This window comes from Amaranthus tricolor, chromosome 6, assembly GCF_026212465.1.
Source record: "Amaranthus tricolor cultivar Red isolate AtriRed21 chromosome 6, ASM2621246v1, whole genome shotgun sequence".
In the NCBI taxonomy this organism is placed as follows: domain Eukaryota; kingdom Viridiplantae; phylum Streptophyta; class Magnoliopsida; order Caryophyllales; family Amaranthaceae; genus Amaranthus; species Amaranthus tricolor.
Genome location: NC_080052.1, coordinates 18891619 through 18914951, shown reverse-complemented (window position 1 = coordinate 18914951; position 23333 = coordinate 18891619). Strand labels below are relative to the sequence as shown.

Here is a 23333-nt window from a genome sequence, read left to right as displayed (position 1 = left end):
TGTTACTCTTGATGCTTCATTTAACAAATGTTTTTGTAACCATTATCTTTCATATAAAATCAAGTGACGTTTTAAAGTTATGTCATGAGTCTTATGGACCCAAAGCACTCTCATAACACCTTTCCTTCCTTTGATTCTTCTCAAGAATTAACAATAAAATAATTCACCCAAATGACAATGGCTGATGAAATATTGACATTATTGTACTATTGATCAGAATGCGATGAATTTTATTTTGAACCATGGGAAAATGCAAATTGATAATGTTTAGTAATTAATATGGTCTATGGCCCAAATGCATATTTACGATATTTCCTTTCTTCAAAACTAGCCATTTCGATTGGTGCTTTTTTGGAGGGTTAAGAAAGTTACGGTCTTCAATAAGTGGCAATGTGATGTGTATGAAAGGATTAACTTTTAATTGATAGTGTTAGGTACAAAAGATGGCCAAGATGGAAGAGGAAACGAAAGAGGAAGAGTTTATTTGGCAAAAGAAAACTAGAAGAAAAATAAAAGATTACTAAATAAATTTCATCATCACCATATCCAGTATGAAGGCTAAATAAATTTGTGTAGAGAAAAAAAGGATTACACACCCACGTATAAATTGTAAATTATTAATAACCAATATGAATATACAATCATACGAGTACAAATATGTCATAAATGTTTTTTTTGTGATTCAAGGATATGCTACGAAATTCCTTAAATAACGAAGAATAATAATTTTTCTATGTAGTGAAAATTAAATGTATGTCATAAAAGTGAAGGTTAGAAAAACCCATAATTCCGAATATTTAATAATTTTGAAAGTAATCATGTATGATTGTTGGGTTCCTATTATCATGTCTTCACTCTACTTATTTTATAATTAAATGGCATTAAGATTTAAGTTTTGCGAACATATCATAACAAATTCAACCTTTTATAATGAAAAGAAAATCTGTTAATTTAATCTAATACATACAGCAAGCCTACAATTAATTATTTGAAATGAACCATATTTAAATTAAATACTCCCTCCTATTTATTGATTTAGAGACATTTTTTTATTTGGTTAATTCATTGATTATGTCCCATTTCTATTTTTGTTATTCTTTTTTACCCTTTTACCCTTACCAATACCCTTTATGGAAAAAGTGAGTTTTTCACTCACTTTTAAGTGGTCCCCCACTCCTCTTAGTTTTTGGTGCAAAAGGAAAAATGTCCTTAAATCAATAAATAGGAGGGAGTATATTTTAAGAAATCGATTATTTGCATATAAGTTTTATAAGAATTTTAGTTTATTTTTGAAGTTGGTAACTAATACTTTTATATAAAAACAAAAGCGATGCGCAAGTATGCGGGAACTAGTATCAAACTTCTAAGCCACACAATGAAATTGTTGGAAAGAGTGATAGAGAGGAGAATTAGACAGGAAACGACGATTAGAGAGAACCAATTCGGTTTTATGCCAGGAAGGTTAACTATGGAGGCAATTCATGTTTTGAGGAGACTGATGGAGAAATATAGAGAGCGAAAGAAGGATCTACATATGGTTTTCATTGACTTGGAGAAAGCGTATGATAGCATACCACGACGTGTCATCTGGGATAGCCTCAAGGCTAGAGATATTTCCTCAGTGTACATTGAGGCTATACGGGATATGTATGACAGAGTTTCGACTAACATTCAAACACTGGTGGGGATAACAGAGCCTTTTCCGGTCAAAGTTGGACTACATCAGGGATCGGCTCTAAGCCCTTTCATTTTTACTAGTTATTATGGAAGAGATTTCTAAATCTATTTGGGAGACGGCACCGTGGAACATGCTATTCGCTGACGACATAGTGCTGGTAGCAGAAACTAGAGAGCAGGTTAATAAAAAATTGGATGAGTGGAGGGAAGCTTTAGAAGGTAAAGAGTTGCGCATTAGTCGTACGAAGATCGAGTATTTGCGTTGTGACTTTAGTGGGACATCACCGGTAGGTGAATCAGAGGTGTTTATTGATGACGCAGTTGTTAAAAGTACGACCAAGTACAAGTTTTTGGGATCGATCATTCAAAAGGGATGGGGAGATTGACGGAGATGCAAATCATCGTATACAAGTGGGTTGGCTCAAGTGGCGAGCAGTAACCGCAGTACTATGTGATAGGAAATTCCCAAGCAAGTTAAAAGGAAAATTCTACCGGGCGGCAATCAGACCTGCTCTGCTATATGGGAGCGAATGTTGGCCTGTAAAGAAGATTTTTGAACATAAGATGGAAGTTACAGAAATACGTATGCTGAGGTGGATGTGTGGGCACACATTGATGTATCGAATTAGGAACCAAGAGTTTAGGGACAAACTACGGGTAGCCCCCTATTTCTGAAAAAATGCGCGAAAATAGATTGAGGTGGTTTGGACATGTACAGAGAAAGACTTTCGACGCCCCTGTGAGGAGGGTAGAAAGCATTATAGTAGAGGGTAAGAGGAGTCCAGGAAGACCTAGGAGAACTTGGGATGAGCAAATAAAAGTTGACTTGCATGAGTTAAACCTCTCCGAGGGCTTGACTAGGGATAGGGTTAGTTGGAGGCGTCATATCCATGTTTTAGACTACTGATGTCCTCTTAAATTACCTTTTGATGTGCTTGCCCTCTTACTTCTCTCGTTTCTTTTATTATCAGTTTTTTTGTTTTCTCTTTTTTGTAGTTGGTTCTTCTTAGTTAATTTAACTAATAGGCTTTTATTTTATCTTTTCCGTATAGTTGCATCTCTTATCTTTTTCGAGCCAAGGACTCCTTTGGCCGCGCTCTCTTTTATGGGTATGAGTTGCCACCGTCCTTCCCTCCCCAGACCCTATCCATAGTTTATTTATGAGTGAGATACACTGGATAGGATGATGATGATGATAGTAATTTGAAAATTGAATAATTATTTTGCTCTTACTCAATACAAATTCATGTGTTTATCATAGCCTTCATAAGTTATTATGGCCAACCTGACTAATATAGTCCAATTATAACTAAAGAAATTTAATTTTAATTGTAATCAAATGACACCTAATTTGAGTCAACTTTAAAATAATCTAGATAAACCCTTGCTTAAAATAAATAAAAAATTTATTCTAATACATTCCACCTACATGAATAAAAGAATTTAGAATCGATTAAACAAGATAACCACCAAAAAATAAAATTACACTAGGTTGTTCGTTTGAGGTAGGAATTGATTTTTAAGATAAAGTTCTAATTTGTAAGAATTCATTTTATTTGTTAAATCATTTGAAATTTATTAAAGTTAGTTGTTTGACATAAAAAGATTAAATAGCATAAAAATACCAAATAATCAAAAAGTGAAATGACATGTAAATGTCGTTTAACAATCATAAATGAAGAATTTGAGAATGACTAAAATTTGAGAATGATAATATTTAGGTAGTCATTCTCAAATTATTAACTTTATCTACTTTAAAAACAATGATAGAATTTGATCTAAATTCAATTTTGAAAAATTTTAATTTGTCAAACAAAAAATTTGAGCTAATTACAAATTTTCAAATAAAATAATAATTCTCAAACATGAGATAATACGTAAAGAAATATCTTCAATCGAGTTCCATAATTTAAAATGCCATAAATCATTAATTAATTTAACATTGTGATAGAAGTAACAATTACTTAGTAGTAACCCAAGTTAAATATTTTGACTCCTAATGTTTGTGTAACCTAGCTAATCCAAACCCAAATCTAATGATTAATATTAAACTAATTAATTAGTTCCTTGGGGTTTATAACGTCTCAAAATTGATGGTAAGCATCTTATTTTACATATTCCAGCGGTATCTTCTTGTCTCCTAGTCAAATTTCTGACCAGCTTCTTCACACTCCTTACTCCTTAACATTTCCCTCATCTTTTCCTATCTTTTAAATATCCAATAATTTTCAAATTATTATAGTTTTCTCCCTTATTAAATCCCATTTATTTTCGTTTTTTTTTTTTTTTAAATTTCCTTTCCCCTACTTCAAATACGCAAAAAAGGCAACATCATTCACATTGTAACTGTAATAAGCAATCACCACCACATTTTCTTCTTGCTTTCTCATTCTCTCTCCCTTAAAAAACCGTCATGGGAAAAGCCACAAAATGGTTAAAAGGAATTTTTGGGATAAAAAACCAAAACAAAGACGCTCAAAAATACCCAAATTATGAGTCCGGAGACCGGAAAAGGGCGAGTTTCGGGCATTCGGGTCGAAAGAAATCCGGGTTAGGGAATAATCCGACTACTGCACCGCCGAATATATCGCATTCTGAAGCTGCTTGGTTGAAGTCCTACTATGAAGAATCTGAAAAGGAGCAGAGTAAGCATGCTATTGCGGTGGCTGCAGCAACTGCTGCGGCGGCTGATGCGGCGGTTGCGGCTGCTCAGGCGGCTGTTGCTGTTGTTCGTCTTACAAGTCAAGGCCGTGGTACGATGTTTACTGGTAGCGGTGGTGGTGTTGGTGTTGGTGCTGGTGCTGATAAATGGGCTGCTGTTAAAATTCAAACTACCTTTAGACGTTATTTGGTAACGGTGCTAAAAATTAAGCTTAAAATTTTAATATATTAGATCATTTAATTTTGAATTGAATTCAATAAAATGATTTAGGGAATGATGAATTTGAAACAGTTCTAGCTATTTCTTTAATTTATTTGTTTTACCTCTTATTCAAAATAACTGATACACTTTCATTATAAATCACTATTTATTGATTAAACTAATTTATTTCTTTTTCTTATATGAAAAAAACACTCATATTTCATTCATTTCAATGTATAATATTATAATATAAATTTTATTAACTTTAAGCTAAACATAATTAAATATATATTAATGTAAAATTTTTAAAGAAAAATGAAATTGTTATTTGTTTTCAAATGAAAAAAATATATATAGTAAATTGAAAATAGATAGAATAATGTAACAAAGTTGTTTACATGTAACTTATTAAGTGTCTGATTTTATTATAATGGGTTTTGAAAGGCGAGGAAGGCACTAAGAGCGTTGAAAGGATTAGTAAAAATTCAAGCATTAGTAAGAGGATATTTGGTAAGAAAACAAGCCACAGCAACACTTCATGGTATGCAAGCACTCATTCGAGCTCAAGCCACCGTCAAGTCTAAACGGGCCCAAGCCCAAGCCCAAGCCCGGGTCAGCTATCATGGTTTTTCTAGTATTTCACAACAAGAATTCATAGCTCGGAGATCCTTGGTAATTCACATTATTCTATTCAAATACTCTTATTTTTATTGTTTTTTTAAAATCCAGTATTGTTTCAATTGAAAGGAGTATTGCGTTTTAATATGGAGGTGTTCATTAGGTCATTGGGTTAGGAATCGAGTTTTTTCTATATTTTTGTACATAATTGTAAATAATTTATGAAGTGGGGTAAATCGGGTTCGGTTATATGGTCGGGTAAATTTCAAATAATCTGGTCTGTTTTAAACACTTATATTTCTATGTAAGGTTTCAAACTCATTCTCACAAAATCCTGTAATAAAAAAAATAATTTTTTTTTTAAATAACAATCACCTTAATAGTATAGTTTGCAACACGACTAGTTAGGGATGATGTTTAATTTAATTTACTCTTTAAGCTAAGTAAAATTAGACAATAGATTAAGGACCATTATACTAAATGTACAATAGATGGTCCTTGTTGATTCCTCACTAGTTAGGATAAAATTGTCTACTAATACATACATACACCTTATTATATTCTGTCATTGGCTAAATCCACTCAAAGTTATTGTCCATATAATTTGTGGACCATTTTTGACATGATTTATAAATTATGTACTTTTCATTTTTAGTATTATGCGTTCTTTAAGCATTTATGTATCAATATCACATTAAATTCATTAGGGTCGACAATTTGTGTACTAATTTATGAGTCCAACTATGATGAATATAAGTTTCTTTTGAACGAAAATGACTGCTTTTAAAAATTAAGAATTGATTCTTTAATTGATAGTAAAATTAGTACATTTTAATCATGAGAAAAATTATACTCAAATAGTAACAAATTAGACTATTGTTATACAACAAAGGCGTAACTTTGAAAGTAGAAAAGGATAGAGAATAACAAGAGGTAACTACTATATAATGAGAAAAAAATATATATATTATCCATTGTAATTTAAACTTATTGTCGTTGTTATATATGAGTTGTCTCACTTCAGAGAAGAGAGTAAAGTATATTAAATGTTTTTAAGCTTAATTAACATCTTCATAGATTGTATGTAGGTTACATTTTCTCCTTTTTTGCTTGTGTCGCCTAAACTCATTTCTTAAGGTTTATTGGTATTCACTATAAGAGTAGTAGTTTCCTTACACTATATTCACATAAATTAAGAAAACAAAATCTCTAAGATTGTAGATATATTATTTTAATGAATAATAAATTTAATGGAGAAAAAGTAAGAATCATAGGTATTAAAAAAAAATTAAAATAAAGGTAGTATGATAACATGGGGATCATCATTGTTACCTGGAACGACATTCGGTCTGGAACAGGAACACGGAATGCAATATAGATTGACTCGGGAACGATTGGGTACTAGATACATTATATATAAAATATACAATTGAAAACAAAATTAAATTAAAATGATTATTTTGCTTTAAGAAATTATTTTAAGTGGAATTTTTTTAGATTTCTAAGCTCCATCTCTTTTTTTCTAACTTTTTTTTCTGATATTTATAAATTAAGACCAAAATACCTTTTAAAAAAGCTCTTTTAAAGCGGAATGTCACCTTCAGCGATTTCAATCCCGTTTCATGGTGATTAGGGACGGACGTTCTCGGATCGTGGAACGTGGCTACGTTCCATGTAACTATGCGGATCACAATTATTTAAATTTTTTTAAAAATAAAATTAGAGAAAAATATGTGGAAACCATAACAATTTAAAATTGGTTAAATAAATTTAATGGAAAATATATAAGAACTATAAGCATTAATAAAATATTAAAATGAAATGTACTAATCTAAAATATACAAAATTTATGATATAAATATAAAGTGTTTTTAGAAAAATAACAAATATAACGAATTAAAATGACAAATTATTTACATATATATTATCTCCATTAATATGAACTTTAAGAAACGAAGGAAGTAGTACTTGTCTATATGTCTAGCTAGGGAGGTCCATAGAAGACAATTTGTTTAATCTTAAATGATTTAGTTATGATTTTAATTTCGATTTTAATAGCATTAATTTAAAGGTTTATAATTGCCTAGTATTTGGCCTTGGCTTATGCATGAGCATGACTCTTCAGTTCTTCTACATTTAGAAGTTTGATTATCAATATTTAATATTTTGTACAGCTTTTTATATTAGTATTTTGAACTGTGAAGGAATTACTTGATGACACCAAGAGTGAGCATGGAGCATCAGTACACAGCAGGAGGCTCTCATCCTCCTCTGAAAGCAGAGCCTTCAACCCGATATCCGAAGACATACCCAAGATAGTCGAGGTGGATACGGGTCGACCCAGATCATCATCATCCAGAGGGTGGAGATCCAGTAACAGCCCAGGACTAAGGCCCGAACCATATGAGCCCGATCCATTGTACCCGACCCCCCTTTCAATCCCAAACTGCCAACACTGGCACGACACCGAATGGGGCCTAACAGGCGACGAATGCCGGTTTTCAACGGCCCAGAGCACGCCCCGGTTCATGAATTCAACCGGGCCAAATCCAGGCCCAGTCACCCCATCCAAGAGTGTATGTGGGGATAATAATAGTTACTTCTTAAGGCAGTATGGAAGTTACCATCAACACCCTAATTACATGGCTAATACACAGTCCTTTAGGGCAAAGGTGAGGTCCCAAAGTGCCCCTAAACAGAGGCCAGAAACAGGGTACTCAAAGAAAAAACTGTCCTTAAATGAAATGATGGAGTCTAGAAATAGTCTAAGTGGTGCAAGAATGCAAAAGTCATGCTCCCAAGTTCAAGAGGCTATTAATTTCAAGAATGCTGTAATGGGTAAACTTGGTAGGTCTTATGACTTTACCCGGGAGCCCGAACTAGAGCCCGAGGTTTATCATCTACGAAAGGATAAGTTCACTTGATCATGTTAAAAAAAGGGGCTAATAGAATATTAAGTAGTTTGGTAAGGGTAGATTATCTATAAATTCTGTTAAATGTAGCATGTACCATTTCGGTACATTATCATTATTATTGTAATTGATAGCTAGCAATTAGAAAGTGATACAAGAAATGTAAATTGGTTTGTTTGGATAATTGATTTGGGTTTTGAGGAATTTATTTTTATATTTTTTTTATTATGGTGTTGGCCAAGTGAAGTGATTGGTTAATAAGTGAGAATCAAACTAAGGATATTTGCCTGAGAAATTAGTAATTGCTTCGTTTTTAAATTATTAATTTCGAAACATTAAATCTTACATATTACATTTGTATAATATTATTTGACTTTTAATTTATTTCGTTTTTTTGAAAAAATAAAATAAGTGCAGTTTTATAATATTTGTCTTGATTTTTTATTTATAACAATTTTTTATAATTATAGATTGATACATATAGATTGTAAAAGTAAAAAATTTAGGTGTACTTATTTGTCCTTTTCAATTCACAAATGGGATGATTTTTAAGAAAATGGAAATAAAGAGAGAATTTCAATTGTATGCATGGATATGAAAATAAGGGTTTAAATATATATGAATGAGATTAGAAAAGAGTAATAAAATTTATTTTCAAATAACAAAATAATTCAAAATGATTGAGACATAAAAAAAAAAGAAAATTAAGACAAATAAAAAGAATGGTTTAAAAATGCACAAGTCAAAATTATAATATTACTTATTTGTCCCCTCAATTTATAAATAGGATGATATTTAAGAAAATGTGAATAAAAGGATAAATTTCATTTTATGGATAATATTAAAAAACATTTAAATATATGGGTAATATTAAAAAAGTATGATCCAATTCATTTTAAACAAAAAAATAATAATAATTTAAAAAGAAGAAAACTTTTAAAACAGAAAATACTGCAAATTAAGAAAACAAAAAATAATTTAAAAATAAACAAGTCAAAATAATGATATTAGTATCTCAAACATGTGTGCAGTTTGAATTGCGTTACCTCAGCATGTAGGAGTATCTGTTTTTGGGGTCATAGAAGTATGAAGTAGAGTTTGTAGTTTAGTAAAATAGAGGTCCACTAGGAAAGGGCATACCACATGGCTTGTGTCAATTCTAACAGTGTTTGTCTAGCTCCACTACTAAATTACACCTTTGAAAATCTTTTGATTTGATTTAATGGTAATCAAGATTTCAAATTTAATTATCATTTTTTATTGTCGTAATTTAAACCATACTGACACTTGGAAGAAAAAAAAAAGACTTCAGTTTAATATTGGAAATTGATTTGAAGATTTAAAATAGCTAATTTTCAAATTTTAGCTATGAGTGTGAAAACAAAAAAATAAAGTGAAATTCATATTCTAATAGTAAATATAATATCAACTATTTGTAAATTGATTTTAATTTCACTTGTTGGAATCATTTTGAGAATAAGCTATCAAAATATAATATTCGTAGTGGTTATAATTTCAAAAAAAAAAAAACGATTTTATTGAATATATCTAAGTTCAACATCTTGGACACGAGAAACAATAATTTTTTAAGTTAAGGGCTAAATGGTCTTATCTCGCTTAGCCTTAGAAAATATCTAATTTAGTCATTTGTCACCCACTTACTTTTTTTCTTCTCTACTCTTTCTTCTTTATTTCTCATTTATTTGGTTTTTATGGGTTTTAATTTATCTATTTTTTATATATATATTTTGTGGCGCCTCATGCCCAAATATTAGTGTCTTCACATAACACCTAAACCTAGGCTTTGAAAAACCTCAATAGGGTACATACTGTTTAGTTTGGTGTAGTTTGACACCAAAATTAGATCAAATTAAAAATTTCGGTCTGAAATAATTTTAAATTGAATCGGACTGTTTAAATTACCAGACCAGACCGGATCGGACCAAACCGTTCTACAACAGCCTGGTCTTGTCTAGTCTACGATTTTTTTTATATATTTTTGTCATATAAATATATGTGTTTATACAAATATTTCACACTTACAATCACCAAATATACTAATTTGTAATTAGTTGATTGCATTAACATTGTTCAAGTATACATTACTATATAAAAATAACTACATCTCGAAATGTCTAAGTAGCAACATATTTTTTTTAAAAAAATTATGATTTTTGGGTATATTACAGTTTGCGCTCTGATCTGGTCTGAAAAAAAAAACAACCATAAACAATAATTTTTTTTGGAAAAAACCGAACCAGACAATTTAGACCGTAAACCAGATCAAATATTAAATTTATAATTTGATCAGATTTGATTTTACGATTTAAACCAAACTCTATTCAACCCTAAACCTCATGCTTTTATACATTTTAAAACTAAGATTAAGCTTATCTCTATCGGTTATCCTAAAAGAAATTAATATGTGGGCATGCTATCTTCAATATTCACATGTTAAACTATTTCATGAAAACAATGCTTCATATATAATCTTATTTTCAACTATTTATGATTCGTAATTTTTTTTACTAAAATTTGATTTAATTTAGTTATATTGTGTTTTGATTAAAATTAAGTAATTAAAGTTATTATTATTTTAGGCAAATCATTGAAATTTTATATTATTTACAGTAATTTATCCATTTATTTATACTTATCTAATTGGGTTAGCTCTATTTTAAATAAGTCTTCATTAGCCATCAAATAATTTAAGCCACAAAAAAAAAACCTTACATACATCAATACTTGATGTATCTTTCTCTTGTAAATTTTCTCTTTCAAGCTCTTATGTAAAGAATACAATATTTAATTTATCAATACAAGTAACAAGCCATTGATGAGGACATAACCAAAATTTTGGGTGAAACTCATCAAAACTTCAATTTTTTTATTGTTTTAATACTATTGATTACCTTTAGTAATATATTCTCAAATTTGTTTTCAAGTGTTCAACCTCATCAAGAATGCGTCACTGATGATATTCACTAGTACAAAAATGGCTTGTTGCGTTGGTGTTGCTTGCAACATACTTCCTCCGTTCCATAATACTTGCTACTAAGTGTGACATATTATGTGGGAAAATATTGTAGAGAATTTTGGGGTATATTTATGTGGAAGGAATAGCAAAATAATAATGTGGACAATAAAATTTAGAGTGGTATTGAACAACTAATGCTTAAAGTAATAATAATGTCACTAGAAACATATAAGATTACAATATATATATACTACTACTATATTGTAGTAGCTCACTCTTATTCTTACAATAACTCACTCTAAAATATTGCACTCATTTTTGCTTTACCACTCAAGAATGTTGTGGTGGGATGATGAAAATGCAAGTGATGAGCACCCTATTTATGCTACTAGAAATGCTCCAAAATTCAACAACGGTTGATAAGTAATTAAAGCTTTTACACTTAGCTTAATAGGGAGGGGGTGATAGGAGTAGAATTTTACCACCCTTGGTTGTAAATTTTTGACTAATTTATGCATTGATAAAAGAGATGTGGTTGGTGACTTTGTTTAACACTCCCCCTCAACAACCACTCTCCCTCAGAGTAAGCCTTGAGGTTATACCAAGTTGTTTACGAAACTTCTCAAACTTTGGTCCTCCAAGACCGTTTGTGAAAATTTCAGCAACTTGGTCATCTGTCTTCACTTGCTCAAGTCGGATTTCACCTCGAAGAACCTTTTTTCGAACAAAGTGATAATGTACCTCCACATGCTTAGTCCTAGCATGAAACATTGGATTTTCAGCTAGTCGTATAACTAATTGATTACCGCAACTTAACTTGACACCATAGTCAACAAGCTGATGCAAATCCTTCAGTAGCTGGGTGAGCCACACACATTCATGTGTTGCCATCGCTGTTGCTCGGTACTCTGCTTCCGTACTTGACAATGACATTGTTGGTTATCTCTTACTACATCATGAAACTGCTCCAAAACCCAGAATACATAACCAATAATAGATCGACGTGTATCAAGATATCCAGCATAATCAGCATCACAATATCCAACAACTTCAAATTTTCTATCATTATGGTAAAGGATACCATAATCAATACTTCCTTTGAAATACCTCAATATTCGCTTTATAACTTCCAGGTGAGGTTTCTTCGGTTTCTGCATGAACCGACTAATCACACTAACTGCATAGGTAATATCTAGTCGGGTTAGCGTGAGATAGATTAGACTTCCCACCAATTGTCTATACATTGTCACATCTTCTAACTCCTTGCCTATTGCCGAACATAGTTTTGCATTAACCTCCATTGGAGTTGAGATAGGCTTGCAGTCAAGCATTCTATATTTATCCAAAAGATCTTGTTAATATTTCTGTTGGCAGAGAAATATCCCATCATTGGTTCGCTCCACTTATAGACTAAGAAAATGCTTCAATTCTCCAAGTTCTTTCATCTGAAATCGAACTGAGAGATTTGCTTTTGTCCGTTGGATCTCCTAATCAACATAGACAAGAACTATCGCCAACTTTTCATCTCGAGCTTTCGCAAACAAACTTGAATCAGTTGGTGCAACTGAGTAACCACTTTGTAGCAAGAATTCTGCTATTTTGCCATACCATGTTCGTGGTGCTTGCTTCAAACCGTAAAGCACCTTTTTCGGCTTGCATACATATTTTGGTTGAGATTGACTCTCGAACCCTTTAGGTTGATCCATGTAGATATCTCTATCCTGTTCACCATGTAAGAATGCGTTCTTAACATCCATCTGTCAAAGCTTCTAAGAGTGACTAGCCGCAAGTGCTAGTAAAACACGCACTGGAGTAATCTTTGCCAATGGACTAAATGTTTCATCATAGTCCAACCCATATTGCTGAGAAAATCCTCAAGCTACCAGTCGTGCCTTGTACCTTTCATTTGAGCCATCGGGTTTAGTCTTCACCTTGTACACCCATTTACAAGAGATAGGTTGAACTTCCTTGGGTGTTGGTACTAACTCCCAAGTTTGATTCTGGCGTAGAGCTTGAATTTCCCCCTCCATGGCTTTCCTGCAATCTTTGTTTCGAGCTGCTTCATCATAGCTAGTTGGCTCTTTGACATCCTCAACCATTGCAGAATTAACATATTTTGGATTAGGCTTTTGAGATCTGATCGATCTACGTAGGACTAGACGAGGTTCCTCTTCTTCAAGATCTTCTACTTGACTTGGCCTTTCTTCTTCAGGATGTCTATGATGTGCTTCCGTCTTCCATGGACTTTTCTCTTTTTCTTTTGGTGAAGTTTGTGAACTTTCACCTTCTAGATCACCATCTTGAGTAGACTAATCCTCTATTTTCTCTAGAAGCTTTTCCTTGATCTCCTTTGAGTCTAGAAATAATACAGCTTGTGATGACCACCAAGATGATGCTTCATCAAACACCACATTTCTTCACACATGACACTTATTTGTAGTTGGATCACAACATTTCCAACCTTTCCTTTGATCATCATATCCCACAAAGATACATCTGATCGCCTTCTTTTCAAATTTGCTGCGTAGGTGCTTAGGAACGAACACATAGCATACACATCCGAAAACATAAAAATGGCTCACTAATGGCTTAATCTTCCACAACTTCTCGTACGGAGAGAGAAACTCTAGCCTCGCTTGTGATAGCCTATTTGTCACATGTGTTGCTGTTTTCATGCATTCGACCCAAAAACGTGGTGACACGTTTTTCGCATGTAGCATGCTTCTACATGTCTCTGCTAGGTCTCGATTCTTTCTCTCTGCTACTCTATTTTGTTGTGAAATGTTTGGACAAGTGAGCTGGCGTCGTATTTTGCAATCTTACAAATCCTGAGAGAATTCAGCTGATGTATATTCTCCTCTATTATCTGTTCCTAGACGTTGCACTTTTCTAGCAACTTTTTTTACACTGCCTCCTTGAACCGCTGGAACTTGTTGAATGCTTCTGATTTCTCCTTCATAAAGTCTACCCAGACATATCTAGAATAATCATCTATGAAGGTGATCATATATCGTAGGCCACTTACTGAATGTCGCTTGACCGGCCCAAATACGTCTGAGTGAATAAGTTCTAAAGGTGCCTGAGACTTAAACTTTGAGTCTTCATATGGCAGCTGGTGTGAATTGACATCTGGCACAGATTATATCTTCCTTAACATCCTATTCAGGAAGACCCTTGAGCATCGATTTCTTGATTATCACTTTTAGCTTGGTATACCCAAGCGTGCATGCCATAAGTCAGTTGTCTCATTCTTCCTTGTCTTGTCTACATATGCTATTTGAGCAGACATTACATAGACAGATTCCAAATGTTGTCCCTCTAATATCGGTATTGAATTATCTTCCAAATTTTGGTACACCTTTCCATCTCGAGGTCCAAAGAGCACATAGTTTCCTGAGGCAGTCAGTTGTGATACTGACAATAAATTCTTTGTCATACCTGGAACATGGTAGACATTATCCCTGAACTTGTTTGTTGCTAAATCGCAGAGTTACAACCGTTTAGCCAATATGAGTAATTGGCAATTTTGAGTTGTTTGTTGTAATAACTACTCGACCACGCTTATACTCGGACATGATCACAAACTTTTCTTTATCTCCAGTCATTTGATTCGAGCAACCAGAGTTGATGATCCAATCATCCTTATAATTGATCATCTTATAATTGTTGTGGCAAATGCAATTTCCTTTGACTCGGTGTTGCAGGTTGGCACAATCATCATGTCAAAAGACTGTTTTTTCACATATAGTTCACATAATTATGGCGTTGCTTGCAGCATATATAAAACTAGTTTACCTTTTAAAAAATTGGAAGGTTTTTTACGACTGACATCAAAAACCCTTTCAAAAGAAATTGTTATAGTTTTGGTATATTTTTACTAATTCTTCAACTCCCTTTTCTTCATCAAACAAACTCCCTCCATTTTTACGAAACCTCAAGCTTTCACTGAAATTGCATTACTCCAATCAATCTCCCACTTCTTGCTGAATTTGTATTCTTCATCATTTTGGCTCCAACTTTTGACGAAAGTGGCATTACTTTAAACTCAACATTGTTTTCACCATTAGTAATTTGTGTCCTAACAATGACATTCTTATTACAACAATTTCTACAAAGGTATTGTTCTTATTTTTGTTGATTTATTCTCTATTACGTGGGTTCATTATTTGATTTTATTCTTTGTTAGTTATTGCTGCTATTGTTGTTTATGATAGTTTATGATTATCATTCTTAGTAGTATTAAAAGCAGCTTTTGGTTCTGATTATGCAGCGTGTTGTTGCAATGAATTTGGTGAATGATTTGATGAATGTTAGCTTTATTATTTTTCTTGTAAGCATGATTTAATAAATATTGCTTTTTTATTTATCTTGTAAGTATGATTTGATGAATGTTACTTTATTATTCTTCTTCTAAGCATGTTTTGATGAACATAGCTTCATTGCCTTTCTTGTAAGAATGATTTTATGAATGTTGTTTCATTGTTCTTCTTATAAGCATGGTTAAGTGGATGTTTAACATTTAGGTTTCTTGACTTAAACCCCTTGATTAAATTGGTTTTTATATTTTATGATGGAAGACAAAAGTCAATGTTTATTATTGATCAAAGTATTAAGTCAACTATGCTACTATTTATTGCACTAATTATATTTTTTTTGTGGCATGAAATATAAGTTCAAAGAACTTATATTATTTATCTCATTATATTCGTTTATTAATTGATGGCAAACATACTTTGTCTTATTTGTGCTATGTTATATTATTGATATAAAATGAGTAATTGATAACCAATGCTATTGATTATAATATGTGCATTACTTGGAGTACAAGGATATTATTATCCTTTTACCAAAATTATAGGTGATCTTCTAATATAAGGCAAGATTTAAAATCGATTTTATTCATATACACTTGCTATGTATAAGAGATATTACTTTTTTAATATAATCATTGCCAAAACTTTTAAATGCTTTATTCAAAGCAAGGATTATATTTATAGGAAAGATTACACATTATTCCTACCTCCATATTGTGTTTTAAACTAACAAATTTTTTAGAAAACTTTCCTTTGATACAAAGATTTGGCTATTCTGTTTTAAGGCCACAATTATTCTAGTTTAAACAAGTAGCCATAGAGGATTCTAGCTTCAACAACTATTTAATTCAAAAATGAAGCTCAACAAAAGACATACAACAATACCACAACCAGTAACAAAGAGCTTACAATTACAAACGTCTTTCAAAGCCTTCACGAATCCCTCACAAAATTACTCCTGAGCTCTAAATTCAAGAATACCTTATTTTATTAGGTTTCCTTGTAATTATTAGTAATTTTATTTTAAGTTATATAAGTCTCATTGGGATTATTTGTTTGAGTTATACACAAAGTCTCGATCAAAACTATTACTATAATTGTAAGAAAAGTTGAAGATTGAAGAAAAGGAAAGTGTCTTCAATTGAGTGTCTATTTTTGGTAACATTATGGCTTGAAGAGTTTTTAGAAGACAAGTGCGACCTTCTTTTAAGACTTGTAATCTAAAACTTTAAGTGAATAGTGAAAGTGAATAAAGAGATTTTGCCCAAAGCTTGTGAGCGAATGAAAGCTCAAGGGTTTAACAGACTCAAAATTCTTAATATCTTCCGATTAATTATTCCGAATTTTCAATTCAAATCTTTAATCATTTGGTTATCCATTTCAAACCATCTTTAATTCCTAAACCTTTTCCGATTTTGTAATTTCTTTCAAATATTAAACTTAAAAAAAATATTATTTTGTTTAAAATCTGTTTATAAGCACTAAAATATTATTTTATTATTTTATAGTACGAAAAGTAAAATTTTATTATTATATTCAGGATTTTGTAAAACGTTACGTTTTAACTTTCTTCCTTAAACTAACATTGCTACTTATTATTTTAACCTTATAACTTTGATTTAATTATTTATATATAAAAATGAGTCGTATTTTTATTATTAACTTTAAGTATAGTTTAAGCAAAATTTTCTAAGTTAACTACATATTTTCATTATCAAATTTACCCATTATTTTAAAGTATATTTACTTGTACATGCTAAAACAAAAATTTGATTAACCAAAATCCTTTCTATAGTAACCCATGATGTTCATCACTTACACAAGTTATCACCATTTCCTTACACAAGCTAACCTTCTTCGACACTCCAAACTCTTACACATTCACTTACACACTCTAACTCTTAAACATTCACTTACACACTCTAAATCACTTACACAAGTTAACCTTCTTCTATACTCCTAAAATACTTTTTCATACAATCTAATGAACTACAAAGTTGCCCAAACCCATTATAAATACCCCTCTTAGCCATGAGATCACTGACACCACCATCAAATCTTTCTAACATTCTTTCTTATATTTTCATTTCATTAAAATCTTACTACATTAATACCTTTATTATTAGTTGAAGAAATTCAAGAACATGGAGCTTATTACACTCTTTATTTAGCTTAAATCATCATCATATGGAGCATTATTGAGTTATTACTTTGGGTACTTAATTTATCATTATTTTTGGAATTTAGATTTAATTATTTTTGGAGCTTGGAAGATCATCATAATTTTGGGAGCTTAGATTAATTATCTTTGAAGCATTATTATCTGTCTTGGAGGGTCTTATTTCTTATTATTTTCCTAATTAGTACTTAATACTAATCGTTGGTGTTAGTTGTTATAACTTCTTACCCTACTCTTTTTGTGGAATTTTACATTATAGTTACTTTATAATATGCAAAGTATGAAATATATTGATATGTTTTAGTAGGAAGTTAGTTTAATGAAATTATGATCAAGATTATATTAAGTATGTGTATGCTAAAAGTATTTTTAGTATGTTAATTTAATAATCTTTGAACAAGGTTAGGAAGTTGGGTGCAAAATTATATTCTAGTGATATTAAGTACGATTTTTGTTATAAACTAGTGCTAGTATGTTTAAGAGTTAAGTGTTACATTAGAAATGTTATTATTTTTTATGTTAGAATTTTTATTAACATGTTTATGTTAGCCTTCAAACTAATTTATAAGGTATTAAATTATTTTATAAACGTATTTTACTAAGTATGATTATATTAAGAATATTGTTATTATACTTTATTTTGAGATTTAAGTTTATCCTTAAAGTTATAGTAAATTTCTATGTTATTGCGTAAAGTTTTTATTTTTGTAAGTGGCTAATTATTTAAATCTAGGATTTAGTATGATAAATGAAATTAAGTCGTACTTTTTGTGTGAAAAGGGCCCAAAACACGCATAGGCCATTCGACCACTATCATATAATAAAAAAAAAGAGTTTGATTTACTATTTTAAATTATTACAACTATTTTTGTGACAATAATAAGATAACAATTTAAAAAGATATTTTTGAGAAATTTTTATAAGTTATTAAATATTGAAGTGTTTTTCTTGAATACATGAGATTTCATAATATAAGTAACTTTTAATCACTATTTAGTACAAAATATTTTATTTGCTAACTATTTGACCAAAATTTATGTAAAATGATGTAAAAGTATTTTTAATAAACTTGCCGCTCAAACTATGTGTGATATATCGATTTTGTGAAATTACAAGTTTTACTTGTTTTATAATTAGAAATATTGACTTTTGTGAAAATTATAAGTTTGACTTGTTTTTTAAACAAAAAATATTAATTTTTGTGAAATTATAAGTTTTATTTGTTTTACAACTAGAATGTTGATTTTTGCAAACCTAATAAGTTTACTTATTTTTCTAAACTTGAAATATTGATTTTTGGTGAACTTGTAGAATTTTGGAAACTTATCCAAATGATGCAATTTTAACTTGAATTTTAATTAGAATATTTGAGTTTTTTTTTAAGAGAATAAAACTTTATTTATTGTAAAGTTTAAAACGTTGATTTTGGGAACTTATTTAAAGAGAAATAAATTTTAGTAGCTACTTGTGGAAAATATTAATTTGGAGACTATTGATAGAATATTAAGTTATTAGTGTGAATTTAGCGATCTATTAAAAATAAAGTTATAAATAAAATATAATGTGTAAAAATTTAATCATGAATGTATAAAGATATAAAGGTTAATTTTACGTTATGGTTTAGAATTTTATTAAATAAAAGAGGTTATCACCTAAGTTGATCAAAGTCAAAGTCAATGTCAAATTGTAGTAATAAAAATGTGATGTACTTGTGTGAATGAATATTGATTGAATGACCCTAATAGTAAGATAATGTCGAACCATGGACCGGCATGTAAATTCCCGGCACTCGTGTTGGTCGGCACGTAAAATGCGGTGTAAGATAGGGGGTTAGCTACCTATCCTGTAGAGCTAGAGCATAAATTGTATTGGAGGGCACAAATAAGTTAGAGTCTTACACAAACTTATCAAAAACCATTTCTGTTGTTAGTTTTAAGGTCCTGACTGCCTTTTCAAAGCCTAACTTGTTATCAACGAAAAGTTGTCATATTTTATTCAACCCCCCTTCTAGAGTATTCCACCAACCTTATTGATTCCTCAATTAGTATTAGAGTCTAGCTCACAAAAACTTGATTTAACCATCAGTGAGGCATTTTATATTGAATCCACAAGCTGATGGTGGTTTTGTTCAAGGACACGTCTCTAACCGTCCTCCTCTATTCTTTGGAAACAACTTTTCTCATTGGCGTTCCCTTATGCAAATGTTGATTATTAATCAAGACCTCGAAATCTAGGATATTATCAAAAATGGTCCTAAACTGCCTATGGCTAAAAAAGACAGTCTAGGGTCTCAAAACTAGAAAAAACCTATTCCGAATCTGACCTTGAACTTATAGTGAAAAATTACAAAGCAATAAACCTTCTTTATTGTAGTTTGAATGTAAATGAATTTGAATGTATTTTCGCTTGCAATCTACCTAAGAAAATTGGGAAAAACTTAAAAATTGTTACTTATGAGGGCACAAGTTAAGTTAATTAAGGAAACCAAAATTAGTATCTTTATCCTTAAATATGAATTTTTCACAATGGGTTGAAATGAATCTATTAAGTAGATATTCACTCTATTTATACTCATAGTGAATAGTCTTTATTCCTTGGCAAAATCCTTTACATACAAAGATAAAGTTTAAATTCTTAGATATCTTTCAAAGAGTAAATAGGGCCCAAAGATGACGGGTATACTGGAGATTTGAAAAAGCTGCCTCTTAACGATGCTCTTGGCAAACTTCTTATTCAAGAACTTACCATGCAAGAAGATGATGGAGACCTACCTTCAAAAGTTAAAAATCGGAGTCTTAAGGTCAAAAGGTGGAAAAACCCTCCTCATCGCATGATGATTGTAACATCCCTATAATTAGGTCCAATTTTAATAAGCATTTTTAAGGAAAAACATAAACCAAATCTTAATCATAGGAACATTACTGCCACGTCTATTCCTGATAAGGAATAAATATAAGGCTAAACAAATATATAATAATTTTATACAATTTAACTACTAAACAATTCTTACAATGAAAGTGAAATTTTAACTGAGAGATGAGATAACATGAGACATGAGTACTGAAACAGTTATAAAAACGTCTTTGTTAAAAATTACTATTTTAATAAGTAAAATGAGTTTGTCGTTTTAAAAGTAAAATTTTACTACGAATTTTAGATATCAATTTTATTATTTTTGGGGACAAAATAAATTATACGACGAAAAATATGGGTATATCATGCACCTCATACTTTAATGAGTATGAGTTTGAAGTTGAGTCACCCATAATTTTGCCACCTAACTTATGATTCATCAAAGCTAACTCCTTATTTATAAACCTGTACAAGCCTATAAACTCCATTCACCTTTCTTCTTCATTATCAACTTAGAGTAAAATTTCTGAAAAATCTCATCATCTTCCATAGCATAAAATCAATTTGAAAAATTTAGTTTACTTTTCCATCCTAAGTTCATAAACCCCCATGATTTAGGTACTATTATAGAAGAAGGAGAACACATCTAGTACTACCACCATCTCCATCTCTTTTGGGTTAGAAGTAAAATTTCTTTATATGTTCTTGATTTCATACTTGTATATTAATTTCATGGCTAATAGGGCCTTAAATTGATATTTAATTTGTTTTATGTTAGGCTTTTTATGGTTAATTAAAGTAGCATCAAGAGGAGGCTAGTTTGAAGTTCATCAAACCATTGAAGAACTTACTAGCTAAAGTGGATCTTGGTTTTGATTTTCTGAAATTTTGTTTGGAATTAATCTTGCTCAAAGGTAACCCACAAACTATTCTATTTAAGTATTAATTGAATGTTTTAAAGTAGTTTAGTATTTGTGGATTCAATTTGGTTCTTTGATTCAAATTTAAGTATCAACTTAAATTTAAGTATCAACTTAAATTTAAGATGAATATATGAATTCAATTAGTAATTGGTTGTTTTTAGTGTTGATTAGTATTAGTGGTTTGGGTTATTTGGTTTCTAGTCTAAAATTTAGTATTTTGGATATTGAAATTTCTACTTAGAAACTGAGCGTTCTTTTTTAGCCATTTTTGGGTCAGTTTTGATTGTTTTTGAGTTCTAGCGTCTCATAAGATTTGTAGAGCTCTGAGTCGCAGTCACGAGGGCACTTGAATCGCCCCAAAATGAGTTTCTATGAGGGAGTTATATCCAAAATACTAACAGGCTATCATGAAAATTGACAATAAGCTTTCTGTTTTGCCATTTTCGGGGCCTTTCTGATTGTTTCTGGGGTTTTAGTGTCTGCATAAGAATCATAGAGCTCTGAGTCATGGTCGCGTAACCACTAGAATCGCCTCTACACAAGTTCGTATAAGAAAGTTATGACCAAAATACTAATAAGTGTCCCGAAATGGTACTAATACGGATTTTATAAAGTGAGATTAGAAGCTATGAAATAAATTGGGTAATCTTTTAATCAAATGTTTAAAGTTATTTATTGGGTATTTGGGATCAATTTAGGGTTATTATTCTTTCTTTATTGATTGGTATTGTTGCGTTATGGTTCTTAATTGATTATTAAGGGTGTTGGTTCAAGTATCAAATTTGGGAACATAAGTATCAATTGGGTATTTGATTAGTTGATATTATTTGGATAGGATATAATTTGGATATTGGGATTTACGATTGGTGTAAAATTAGTTAAACTCCATTGATAGTAACTCAAGTTCTTATACGTTGATGGTTGATGATGAATTGATTTATATTTTAAGTAATGATTGTTGATTTCAAAGAAAATCAAGTGAATTCTTGTTTTGTTTTATAATAAAACATTCGACATTGAAAAATGTCCGTTTTTGGGAATTGGCAACGGATATTGTATCCGGATTATTGTGAGATCCTATAGCTTGAAAATAGGTAATGGCTATTTGGATCGGTCTCGAGCCTTCGATCCCGTATCGTTCTTGCAAGAACTGTAGTTTCGGTGATGACGATCACCCGTGTTCTCAGGATTTAGATCAAGCCTACTTCCTTCGGTCCATATATTCCCACCTTTTCAAGTGTTGTTATATCATTGTTTTAATATGAGATTTGAATGAACATGTTTGGTATATAAAGTTTTGTTTTTTTCGCAAATGAAATCATATGTTTCATTTGTCTTATTGTTTCACTACTGACTTGTAAAGTAATAGCCGCATTTTGATCTTCGCTATTAACTTGTAAAGTTATAGCTGTATTTTAATTCACTATGAACCAAAGGTTCTTAGTCATATTTATGTCGATACTAAACAGTCTTTTAAAGGAGTTTGGGTTTTGATAAATTAATCTTTTATAAAGAGTTACCAATTGACCAAATAAAGAATTTAATTGAAGATGTCTGTTAACGACTTGTATATAAAATATAATAGTTTGTTGGATTACTCAACAATTCAATTGTTGACAGTCTTTGATGGGGCCTATCCCTTACAGGGGATAGATCCATTTTCAGGTTAGCTCTCACTAGTGAAAAAAACCTCATTTGCTGCGGTTTTTTGGCCATTATTTGCTGCGGTTTTGGCCCCCAGCAATAGTGATAGCAGCAAATGTCCTACTTTAAATGCTGCGGTTTTAACCGCAGCAAAAAAGGGGCATTATTTGCTGCGGTCAGAGGCAAAACCGCAGCAAATAAGTGGGCATTATTTGCTACGGTCTGAGGCAAAACCGCAGCAAATAAGTGGGCATTATTTGCTGCGGTTTTCCCTCTGACCGCAACAAATACTTGCTATTTTTTTTTCTTTTTTCGTTTTTTTTTTAATAATAATCCAATAATAATACAATGTAATAACAATGATTAATCCAATA

At 31.0% G+C, this 23333-nt stretch overlaps 1 protein-coding gene across 1 annotated transcript; it reads left to right on the top strand.

Annotated features, from left to right (window-relative positions):
- Nucleotides 1-3804: 3804 nt before the first annotated feature.
- Nucleotides 3805-8254, top strand: LOC130814787 (protein IQ-domain 26-like). The gene is made up of 3 exons (XM_057680990.1): nt 3805-4528; nt 4985-5212; nt 7363-8254. The coding sequence occupies exons 1-3, from the start codon at nt 4091-4093 to the stop codon at nt 8080-8082; spliced, it is 1386 nt and encodes a 461-aa protein (XP_057536973.1). The 5' UTR covers nt 3805-4090; the 3' UTR covers nt 8083-8254.
- The last annotated feature ends 15079 nt before the right edge of the window (nt 8255-23333 follow it).